Source organism: Nelumbo nucifera, chromosome 1 (assembly GCF_055504915.1).
Source record: "Nelumbo nucifera cultivar China Antique chromosome 1, China Antique-T2T, whole genome shotgun sequence".
Taxonomy (NCBI): Eukaryota; Viridiplantae; Streptophyta; class Magnoliopsida; order Proteales; family Nelumbonaceae; genus Nelumbo; species Nelumbo nucifera.
Window position 1 is genome coordinate 118,473,115 of NC_142649.1, and position 12,937 is coordinate 118,486,051.

Consider the following 12,937-nt stretch of genomic DNA (forward strand, 5'->3'; position numbering starts at 1 on the left):
ATTCTTTTTACCAGCCCACCACCACCTTTGAGTCACCTTCCACTTGTATGCTTCTGTGATTCAAGAATTGAGTTTTAATCCTTGCAAGGCGCCAAGGCCACAAGCAGGTCAGCCTTTATGGAGATACTGATTCTTATAGGACCAAAGTACATAGCTAGAATAGCCCTGTACTCGTCTTGAAAAACTCCTCCAACACCGGTAAGCGCCTGAGTTTCCGAATCTGCACCCATCAAAATTTAACTTATTGATAGTTGTAGGAATACCTAGCCTTTTCACTTATGTTAGTAGTGAGGGGCAGTTTTGTAATTTGCACTCATTTAAACACATAAATATAAATAAAGAGGGGAGAGTCAATCACTAGGTCATCTCACTTCCTCTCCTTCTCTTCTTCGTATCTCTCTTCTCTTTCACCTTACTGTTTTCTCTCTTATTTTCTCCATCAAATATCACATCTGCAATCCTAATATGGTATCAGAGCCATAGTAGGATCGAAGATTCTGGTGTTCCCTGAGTTCTCATCAGTTTCAAAGAAGAGAAGAAAGGACATGAAGTGAGCCATGAATAGGATGAGATGACCCAGTGAATAGCTCTCCCTCTTTATTTATACTTATGAGTTTAAATGAGTTCAAATTACAGAACTGCCTCTCAGCACTAATATGAGTAAAAAGGCTAAGTATTCCTACAATATAAAGAGAATTTTTCCATAAAATAAAAAGGGAATATAATTTGGTGTTAAGATGAAAGGAGACTACAGAAATACAAGGGCTGATCCCCTAGGCAAAAAGAAGAACCATATTTCAATAATGAGAGAACCCATGTCTGTTCTTCCCCAGCCTATAATCCCTTTAGTTCTCCAGTTTCTTTTTAAGCAATCCTGCCATACAGATTGGATCAAATCAAATGGCATGCAATTGCCTCAAACACTGCAATCCGGTACATGATGTGAGGCCCAATTCCATATCTTCCAGCATTGTACATAGGGGAATGACTCCAAAATGTCTTAATTTTAGTAGCACCAGAAAATATGACCATAACGAGAATCTCCTGAGGGTGCTAAAGATTGAAGACTCCCTCCCCCAAAACATTTTATTAGCAATTGCATGTTCCTTACTCCCCCATATCCTCAAAGAACAAAATGATATCATCAGAAAATTGCAGGTAAAACCACTGTTTCCCTGTTGTTAATCCTCCAACCTCTAATCAAACCCAGACTGTCTGCCTTGGATATTAGTCAACTAAGGACATCAACAATTAGGGTAAACAGGAAGAGAGTAAGGAGGTCACTTTGTCTTAATCCTCTCTTTGCTGGGAAAAAAATCCTTCACTTCCCCATTGACTAAAACAAAGTAATGAACAGTTTTCAGGCAACCCTTAATCCAAATTCTCCACTTATTACCAAATCCACATCTTTCAAGTACCTCATCTAAGGACCAAACCACATGATCATAGGCTTTCCCTATATCTAATTTGCAAACCCAGGCTCTTCTTCCATTATTTTTATCTCTTCCAAACACTCAATTTGCAATTAGATTTTGATGAGTGATCTGTCTATCCTGAACAAAAAGCTCCTAAAACTTTGAGATGAATGAGGGGAGTGCTTCTCTCAGTCTTAACGAAAGTACCTTTGCAATTATCTTGTAAAGGCTTCCAACTAAATTGATTGATCTCTTAAGTTACAGAAGTAGTAAACCCTATAACAGGTCTTTGTTGTTGATGCTTTCTTCTCTTAAATTACAGATTTCTGTAACGGGATTATGGGAGGGGTGAACTGATTGGTTAATCACATTTGGTCTTTTACAGGTCCCTTGCACAGTTCCTTGTTCTACAAAGGGTCATTTGTATCTGTTTTCTTAATCAATACAATACTTGTTCAGAAGAGAAAAAAAGATTCCACTATGTCTAGAGCCACATCTGTTAAATGAAAATATATGGACCTTAAGGAACTAAAACCTAGATACTTCTAGGTGTTTCTTGCTCCAACAGAAATATAGAATTTAAACAACTTCAAGTTATAAATTTGAACCAGAACATACTCAACTCAGCCTCAAGTAACCCCAACCATTTGAGGTGAGCATAAATTTGAAACAGAACATCACCAAGATAATTAATGAAATTACTTTACCTCACAATTAGGAGGCAAGGACGAACGGAGAAATGAAATCTCATCCTCTGTAAATTTAAAATTAGCAATGAAACGAATGCATTCTTCTAGACCAGCAAAGACAGTGTATTCACCACCAAATGGGTTCTTACGGAAAAATAAATCAAACCTGAAACATACCCAATATTAGGAAAAGAAAATCACTTCTCAAAGCAAGATACATAAATAGTTCATAGGGCATGTGAAAAAGTTGCTAGAATCACCTTTATTCATGATGCTAATTATTACCAAATAGGATGAGTAAGTACTGTTTTATACATATATAATCAATCCCCAACCAAACCTTGATATAAAATGGAAGGGGAAGAATCATTATCGGCTTATTGCACTGCAGAAAATATTGGGATTCTTCAAATAATACATGCAAGAAAAAATAGACGTGACTTAGCAATCCAAGCAACAATAAATGTACCCAAAACTACACATCCAAAATAAATAAATAAATGTACCCAAAATTTGTGAAAACTAACATTATAACCATTTAAATGCCCATCACTAAAACTCTAAATATTGACTGGATTATTTGTGTTATATGTTGACCATCATCAAATTCCTTGTCAAGCTTATAAGGACTGAGAAAAAACAAGTAACGTATGCATGCAGATCTAATCCAAGCCTACTGTTTAAGCACAAACACCAACCCCGTGGGGACGAAATATGTCACCTTTAAAGCCAAAAGGACATCCAGCTCTGTATAAGGACAACCAATAAAAAGTTTTTCATAACCTAAATATAGGGCATCATTGCTCATTCACAACCACGAGGATGTAATGAAGAGCATTACGCTCTCAGTGTGAAGTTTAGCTCTCATTACATCAAAAAAATATATATGTTGCAATGGTGGTGATTGTATGGCCAATTTGGGATGAATAAGTTGTCCGCCCTCAGACAACAAGTACACACTCTTGTTTGGCAAAGGGAGTTCTCAGCCAGCCAACCTCCAAAAAGAACAAAATATTCGTTAGTCATTCCTGACTTGTCTTACAAGAATTCTACAATACAAAACAACTGAAACCATCTCATTCTGCCCTAACCAATTAATAAAAGCATCTATATCAGTCTTATTTTATTAACAAGTTTAACCCAAATTCAATCCAAACAATAAATTCAAGAATACTTGTTCCATTAGAATTGAACAAGAAACGGAAAGAAGTAAATAAATGAAAAGAATCAGGCAAAAAAAAAGAGATAAAAGGAAGGAGGAAAAGGCGGAACAGAGAAAGATAATGAAAGCCCACATACACAGCACGTTCGAGATGCTTGCCGGCCTTCCAATAAGCATAAGCCATGGTGAATTGATAGAGATCTGTAAGGAGAGGCGTAACCATGGAATTCGTTGGTCCATCGATTTTGGGACTCGACGACCGTTCTTGCTTGGACCCGTTTGTAGTCGCGTCCATTGTTAGCGCAGAAAATCTAGGGTTATTTCTCACTCTTGTTCGCTTTCAGGTTACCCCTGGATTGGATTTTAAATTAGCCGCAGAAGGTCGTTATATCATCATACACATGCATATATTAATTAATTTTATAAAATCTATATATTCGACAGATACAGACATGCATATAGGTAGATAAGAGTACGAAAGAAACCCGACTGATGGAAGGGAAAACCGGAAGAGGAGAGGAGGCTTTTATCTTAGGTGTTTATAGTTAGAGAAGAAACAAGAGGCCGCCTTGGCGTCACTCGTCTGTGGAGTCTTCATAAAAAGAAAGAGATGTCGAGGCCGTTAACCACGAAGATCCCTCTGGCCACACTTGCCACTCGGCGGTTAATTGGTCCGGGGTCGTTCAGGCTTCAATTAGCATCCCCGAACGTGCCCGTGGTAGGAATCTATCACGATTCACGGGCAGATAGAATCGTCTAGCAAACGTTTTCTTTACTCTCTCTCTCCCTCTCTTTCTCTTCCAATGAAAAGGTTGATCGAAAGGGAAAAGACAAAAGTTGAGTGGTTGCCATTTGCGTTGCCAATATCTATGTCTGATACCGAAAAGGTACGATACTGAAAAGCTTTTACTTGACTAATCAAAAACCCAAACCGACCAGTTGATTGATTGGTTACCGGTTGACGCCCCGGCCCCCCGGTTCATTTCTCATAAGCTTTTTTTTTAGGGGTTATAACAGATAAAGGAAATTGTAGGGCCTTAATATTAATAAAAGTAATACTTTAAAAAAAAATCAAAAATAAATTAATTTTTTTTAAATAATATTAATTAAGGACAAAAATACTGTTCATTTTCTTCTTCTTGCAATCCATTCACCATCCGCTGCCGCTTGTTGCCTATCCTTAATTTTTTAAAAATAATATCAATTAAGGGCAAAAATAATATCAATTAAAACATTTGTGAGGTGCAGATCTCAATTCAATAGCCTTACCTGTACTTGGCAGATATATAAAAAGCGAATTGGGATATGCTTCTCACACCAACTTTACAAGCACATCCCATTATGCATTGAAAATATCTCCCATAAATAATAACACATAAATACATAAAATGTTCCCAATACACAATGGAATGGTATGAGACGCCATGTGTGAGATATAGATCCGGTCTCATAAAAAGCACACTAACACAGCTGTAGTTCCATTTAATTGACTATATTATAATATGAAATATGGAGGCTTTCATCCCGTCCACTACGTTAGGTAGAGAAGCATCATAGGAAACTACATATATAGACCATCAGAGAATTCAACCGATGGTCATGACATGAGAAATTTCTTTTCCTAATGTTGAACTGCAGTAGAGATCATAGGATCATAAATCATAAATTAATTAAAAGAGAGATTTTAGCTTGTCTAAATATGCATTATTAAATTGGTCATCCATTAATTCATTCGTTGGTTTGATCGGACATGTCACCTTCTTGTGGGATAAGTTTCGCTATTGAAAATAGCAGCCCCAGCTGTTTTGAAACTTCCATGTGTTAGTAAGGGTGTGGGGTAAAAGGGTAGTTGATGTAATTAATATAATTTTTAATGGAGTGGCCTATGATTCCTGGCTGTTTTTTTATTGTTATTATTTTTTTTCCAAACAGCCAAAAAGCCAAAAGCCAATGCGGAGCCAACTCCCAACTATCTAACGTCTTGTTGGATGGGTGCTGAATTTGGAACAAGTGCTCTAGTGGAATTCTGACATCAACCATAGAAGGTGGCATGACACCATTTTATGACGATTTTTATTTGATGAATATATAATTCATGTCTCATAGTTGATATATACTTAATATATATGAAGTAAAAGCTAATCAATAGAAACACATAATGATAGATAATTGTTTATATTTTATTTTTTTAATAATTAATAATTATTTATACTTGATATCTTACTTTTAATATTTTTTTCGTAACATACAAATAATAATAATTAATTTTAACTAGGTTGTTCATCAAACAATGAAACCAAATAACTCGACTTGAATTAGTCGGTTTTTTAGTATTTCTGGTTGGCTTTAGTTCCGCAACTTTCTAACCTAACTAGTTTGGGTCAGTTTCGGTATATATACATATATATAAAATACGAGAAAGTGAGAAAATTCCAATATCTAAAATTTTTTAAATTATAAATTTAATATTTTTAATTTATTTTTTAATAATATCATTGTATTTTTTTTAATTTAAACTTACTTTTTTTTAAGTTTAAATATTTTGAACCAACCAACCAAATTGAAAATTGACCTAAACTGATACAACCGAGTTGGTCGGTTTTCACTAATGGTTGGTTGGTTTCAGGTGATCAATTCCCCAACCCGACCAATTTGGTTTGGTTGGTAAAACAATCTACAATCCAACCAAACTGACCCGTGAATACTCTTAATTTCGAATAAGTTAAAAGTTAAATCTCCAATAAATAACAATAGTTTAATCTCCAATAATTATTGATAATTTATAGCAAAAATACATAATTATTGAAAACAAATTTATAATGAAAATACAATAAATAATTAATAAAAATACAATAATTATGAAATGAATACAATAAAATATTTAAAATTTTTCATTATTTAAATTTTATTTATTTGAAAGTTATTACATAATATTAATAGTTTCTTATATAATTACTTAGCTATTTTTAATAGTTTTTATGTAAAATATTTAGCCATTGAAATATCTAAAAATATTTTAAAGTTTAATTATTTAGACAAAATGTAAATAATCTTGTTATTGAAATTTTTAAAATAATATTTAGTAATTATATAATATCAAATATTTTGTTATATAATTATTTATATATTTTTAATATTTAAATTATTTATTTATTGAAATATTTAAATAATATTATAAAATTTTAAGTTCTTTTATTTAAATAACTTTGTTATTGAAATTTTTAATCCATAAAATTATAATTTATATTGTTATTACATAGTTTTGTTAGGACTTTCATATAAAATTATTAATAATCTAAACATTATTAATTCTGTTATAATTATTTTTTGTGTTTTTAATAAATATTTAAAAGTTATTGCATATTTTTTTATAATAATTAAATAATTATTAAATTTTCCTTAGATTGATATAGATGAAAAGTGAGAGAGAGAGAGAGAGAGAGAAGAAGAAGCTAGGATTGGGGTAATCGAGAAAGGAGAAGGCTATTGACATGGCCTGTGAAGGTCGATTTTGGCCTTGATGGTTCTAGAGTCTACCCATGGAACCTGTACTTTCTTTACTCTCCCTCTTCACAAAAAAAAAAAAAAAAACATGTTATTTAAAAACTTGATTTTTAATAAATATAATATATAGTTTAAAACTTATATTATCTTTATTGATTAAATTGGATAACTTAATATGTAGATTATAATTATATGGTTAAAAACTTATAAATTAAATTTAAATTTTGTAAATATTACCTTTTACACTACTTATTGTACACATTCAAATATTAAAATGAATACAAATGATCAAATCACTTAAGTAATTTAATGGTCAAGTGAGACCATGGCCTTTGTAACCACGAATGCTTGGGTTCAAATCTTCACATACATCCCCAAAAGTATCTAGGGGTTTATTTCAAGGCAAGTTCCAACAAGGTCGGTTCCACGAAGGCCAACCAAGGTCGGTTCATGTAGCGTAAACCCAAGGTTTTAAAAGGCTGAAGGCATAGTTGAGGGCCTTGAGGCGTAACAACCCAGAACGGTGAGGAGTAAGCCTCAAGGTTTAAGGAAAAAATAATTGAAGTTTGTAAATTGATGAAAATAGCATATAATATGCCAAATTAAAATGATAGAAAGTACACAAATCCATAAGCTATAAGTTTATAAGCAATAAGTTTTAACATTTAAGCATTAAATAAAATAATAACTAATCAACTAACAATTCTAAACATTTTACGTTTCATGTAAAAAACCAATTTAGAAAAAAGGGAACAACTTAGTTGATTTGATTTATAATTATTATCATTATCATCATCATCATTATTAATATTATTATTATTAAAAAGAAAAAAGATTCATTAATATAAGAAATGTGAAAAATAACAAACTTGAGGCATTATAGTTAGAATAATAAGAAAAACCTCACTTGATTTATCCAAAAGAAACTAAGAATAATTTGTCCTTTTTGCATTGAACTCTCTTAAAACGCTAAGAAAAACTAATAGAATTTGATTTTCCTTATTTGTTTTTCTTTTTTTACTTTTTTATTTGGCTTATAATTATTGAAGCATTTTTCTTTATGTTTTAAATTATAAAAATTTATATTTTTTGCATTAAATAATTATGTAATCATTGATATTTGAGGCTTACGCCTTTTTATGCCTCAAGCTACGCCTCATGCCTTGAGGCATGAGGCTTACACCTTATTCTAACAAAGGCTTAAGCCTCATATCAAAGTTGTGGGGCTTAAGCCTTGAGGCAAAATTTGTGTGCCTCGCCTCATGGTGTACGCCTCACACCTCAAGGCTTAAGCCTTTTAAAACAATAAGCAAACCCCTAGACCCTAAAATCGCCTGGGTGGGGGACAGTTCCAAGAATTTGAAACCAGACTCTACCTTGTAACAAATTGGGTAGAGTCGGTTCAAGGCTGGTTTGAGGTCAGTTCCATTTGGTTCCAAGTAGAATCTACCCATTTGCTCACCCCTATCAGGTACATTGTCATGCGGACCCTATGTGCATAAAACATGGTGTGTTTGTTCATTAATAATTATGTAGCAAGTGATGCATATAAATTGCAAAAGCAGCAAATCCCAATGTGGTCTCCTTTAACGTATTGTAAATCTATTGCAAACAACATATGTGTACAATTAGCTATATAATCCAATCATGAACAATATTCTCAAATACTAGTATATACTTTTTTACACTATTTTACCATCCTTCCATCTAATACCACATATGTTCCATCACAGCTATATTCTAACATGAATGAGTATTTACTAAGGTTAAAGTGAATATTTAATTCATAAATTGAATGAGAGTGAGGGAAATCGAGACCTAAATTGCATAGCAAGCTGGCCAAAAAAATTGCACAATCAACTTTTTGGGGGGTGTTTTGTTTCGTGGACGAGAAATTGGTAAGTGTGGACTCGGCCACACCACACCACTATAGCAAGGACCAATCCATATTCCACATCACACCACAATCTATAGTTATTATGAATTGTAGATAGATTGTGTAGACCGAATCAGCCCACACCTACAATTGTGGTTATGTAGGTGTGGTTTGCATTAATCCACAATTGTGGTTACTTATTGATTATAAATAACTATCCCCAAATTAATTTGCAAATATCATCGATAAAGTCATATTAATTAATAAAAAATTATTTTAACAAAAAAAACAAGTAGAAAAATAATTAAAAATAACAAAAAAAATTATTAACAATTTTTTAAAATAATTCAATAAAAATATTGAATTATTTATTAAAAAATAATTATTTTTTAAATAATAGTAAAAAACAACAAATACTAGGGCATGCAATGTATGATATCACATGCCCATTTTTGTCTACCAGTAGATGGGGACCATCCACAAAAAATAAGTATTGCCAAGAAATTGGTCTGGAACAGTCCCTGTCCACAAGTTATTAGGGAGAAGTACCATCTCTAGTGAAATGAACACCACTTATTGTCGTGGACGGGACCAAAATGGGCCCATGCACAATATAAACATGATATTGAAAACCCCCTTAGTCTCTCTCTCTCTTTCTTTAATTTTTTGCATGCTAAAACTAAGGGGGTGTTTGCCAATATGCATGATTTTGTTTTTACTAGGATGACAATTGTTTCTTTAAAAAAACAAGACTACAAACAATGCCAAACGCAACTTAAGTCGTCATTTAATCCAAATCCATTTATTAAAATGAGCTTTCCCATTTCTTCAAAAATGCACTTCTTGTTGATCATGTAAGGCATGTCCATACGGTGCTTTAAAAAAGTGTAATGTTCTTATAAAACACCAAACCCCCATTTTGATGTATTTGAAAACCATGATTTTTTATTTCACCATAATCCGGTGGCATTCTACATGTTCGTGGAGTGATGCATTCCAAAACTCACCATCCAAATTCCAAAAAGTATGTTCTATCATATGCCACGTGTTTAAAAATAAATATTGGGATTATATCAAATAACGACAACTTTTGAGTCCTAATATCAATAAAAGTAATATATTTAACAAAATTTCAAAAATAAGTTAACTTTTTAAAAATAATATAAAAAGGGGCAAAGTTACTGTTCATCATCTTCTTCTTGTAGATTATTCATCAAAGCCACCCGCCGTCACTTCTAGCATGCCTCCGGCTGTCGTCTTCGATTGTCGCCAGTAGTCACAGAAACATCTTCTCAAATCTTTCTTAAACTTCATACCCTTTCGCCTCTATATAAAGAAAATCTCACTACTCAAATGGGAGTGAGTGAGAAAGAAAATTTTACTCATGACTCTCCCTAAACCATAGACAGTGGCCATGTCCAAATCCACTGGTTTCCCCAAATCTAGAAAGTAGGGCTTATGTGGTTTGGAAAAGCCATTTGAGAATGACTATGTTATCGTCGAACCGGTTCTCCTTGACCATGATGTCGCTATCCCTAGACGACCACTCTGTTTCTAGCTTATACTACGGCGAAGGGGACGTCATTTCCTGGGATGCCGACACCTGTAGCCCGGACACCCCCATAACAACTAACACTTATCTGTTGACGATCGATGATGATGATGGCCAAGACAGGGACCGCTTTTTTGTGACACTCATGGATTCCGAACTCCACCACTTGTCGATGTCTGTCTACTGAATTACTTTTCATTAAATTTGAGTCTAGCCTTCTGTTTCCTTATCGTTTTTTGCAATTTTGTTTTTCTTCCTTACGTGACTCAGGTGCATGCGTACTACCGCTTAAAACTTGTAACGGCGTATCTCTCAGTCAATTATTTCAACCATTTCCTATCCTCTCATAACTTCCCGGTACATAGTTGCTTTCCCTTGTTTTCTATGGGTCTGTGGCAAAAAATGTTGCTTCTCATGTCAATGAAATCCAACGCCTGATGCCATTTTTTTATATTGTTTCGTTAAACAAACAACATGGGAATGGGTGGCCTTTATAGCTATTGTTGGTGGCGTGCGTCTCTATAGCAGTGAAAATGGAGGAAACGAGCGTTCTCCTCCTCTTAGACTTACAAATGAAGGATAGAGGTGGAGGCAGAGGTGGGCGGAGGCGTGCCAGAGGTGGCGGCGGGCGGCTCTGATGAATAATCTATAAGAAGAAGATGATGAATAGTAACTTTGTCCTTTTTTGATATTATTTTTAAAAAATTAACATATTTTTGCAATTTTATTAAATATATTACTTTTATTGGTATTAGGGCTCAAAAGTTGCCCTTATCTGCTATAAGTATTTAACACAACACATTAACAACTCACAGATACTAGTGGGATTCAAATTCGTACGTATCAACTTCCAGGACTATGGTGTGGTGCATTCAAGAAAACGTGTATTTCAAAATCCATGATATTTTACATCAAGAGAATCAGCATGCGCAAGTTTCAAGGCATGCCATGAATAGGGATGTTTGGTTCCATTGGCATTTATTGAAGAGGCATCATTACATTAGTGCCATATAGGCGTTGACGTTTATTGTAGATGAAACAATTGTTTGGTTTCACCGTTTATCAAATAAATGATAGAAAACTGAAACATTTTGATTTTTGTGCATGGGGCATTTAGGGAAACGTCAAATTCTTGTTTCCTCCAACGCCTCAATGTTTCTTGAAACCAAATGCTGATGTGGCACACTTTAATGGATATTTATCTGAGGTGGAGAGTAAAAAACATTTAAAGTGAAGTTCAACCAAACAACAAAAACAAAACATTTAAAGTGAAAAAGTATAAATAAACGTTTAAAGTGAAAAAGTGCAAATAAACGCCAACCCTATCCATAAACGCCTAGGAAACCAAACACATACTGAAAGAACATTTTTTTGCCATGGGGCATTCCCAACCAACTTAAACAAGGTCATAACATAGTATAGAGGTGTAAATCGGCCCGGCCCGGCTCAAAGGCCTACGAGCCATGCCAGGCCTGGCACGGAGGTCCGTGTTGTGCTGGGCCGAGGGTTTGAGGCCCATGGGCTGGCACGGCATAGCACAACAGTTCGTGCTAGCGTGGCCCACGAGGTCCGTAGCGGGCCACGCTCGGCCCGCCCAGAATATAGCCGTTGAGCCCCCCCCCCCCCCCCCACCAAAGGGGCCCAACGGCTAGTTTCAGCTTTTTTGGGGGGGTTTTATAGAAATGCCCTCCCAACAACTATAAACAATCATATTAGAGGGGGTATTTGTGTATTTTGCTTATGGGGGTTGAAAAAATGATATAAATGCCCCCCAACAGCTATATAACTAGTTTAGGAGGGCTTTTTGGGTAAAGTTATAAATAACTATACAATAACCGAAATACCACTCGTAACAACTAAATAACAACTAATTTTTTGGGTATTTTGGGTAATTGAATTATTTTGAATTCCTATAAATAGACTTATCCTCTACCATTCTCATCACACCAATTCAACAATTCTCTTAATCTCTTCTCTCTCTCTCTCTCTCATACTCATACATTCACAATTCTCTGCAATCTGAGTAATTTCTGATTAGTTGATTGTCTGATTCTGCATTCTTCAATTCTCAAGTCTCAACTTTATTGAAGTTTCGACTTTCAACAAGAAGAAGGCTTGCTCAACTAGATCAAGTATCTCAATTTGGAAGGATTGGACGTTAAAAGGCTTCAACCGTTGAAATCAAGTTGGGATTTTGAACCGACAACTCGGGTAAGTCAAATTAGATTAATTTTTATCTTTTTAGAATTAAAAAAAGGCCAGCTCTTTTGAAAACCGATTCCCCAACATGTTCACCATTGAAGATATTCAATCACATCATGATAGTGTTAGCACTAATGCGATTGATGTTGATGGAAGTGGAATTTTCACCCCCGGTACTGATACTAGGGGAAAAAGGAGGGTCTCTAAGCTGAGTAGTCCGGTTTGGAAAATTTTCAAAGTAGAGGATATTGAGGGGAAGGGGAAAAGGGCCATTTGCCAAAAATGTAGGAAGGACTTTAATTTATAGCAAGGGTGGTACGGGTCATTTGAGCAGACATCTGCTCACACATGAGCGAGAAGAAGATGAAGGGAGAGAAACAACCCAAACACAAATTTGGAGGGGGAGTAGTTTTGGTATTTTTAAATATTCACAAGAAAAAATTGAGACAAGAACTTGCTAAGTATATTGTACATGCAGAACAACCATTTATATTAGTTGAAGACCCAAAGCTAGAAAAATGGTTGCGTAGTTCTGTA

At 34.5% G+C, this 12,937-nt stretch overlaps 1 protein-coding gene across 4 annotated transcripts in view; it reads right to left on the bottom strand.

Annotated features, from left to right (window-relative positions):
- Positions 1–4,068, bottom strand: part of LOC104601745 (nicotinate phosphoribosyltransferase 2-like) — a 39,230-nt gene extending 35,162 nt beyond the window's left edge. The window contains exons 1-3 of one of the 4 annotated variants that reach the window (XM_010265203.3): positions 3,752–4,068; positions 3,404–3,617; positions 2,123–2,270 (exon numbers count right to left, since the gene is read on the bottom strand). In XM_010265203.3, the coding sequence (XP_010263505.1) occupies positions 2,123–2,270; positions 3,404–3,561 (306 nt within the window). In that variant the 5' untranslated portion in view covers positions 3,562–3,617; positions 3,752–4,068. Of the gene's footprint in view, positions 1–2,122; positions 2,271–3,403 lie in introns of all 4 variants that reach the window. The other 3 variants (XM_010265202.3, XM_088893990.1, XM_088893984.1) reach the window with 3 other exon arrangements.
- Between the last annotated feature and the right edge of the window lie 8,869 nt (positions 4,069–12,937).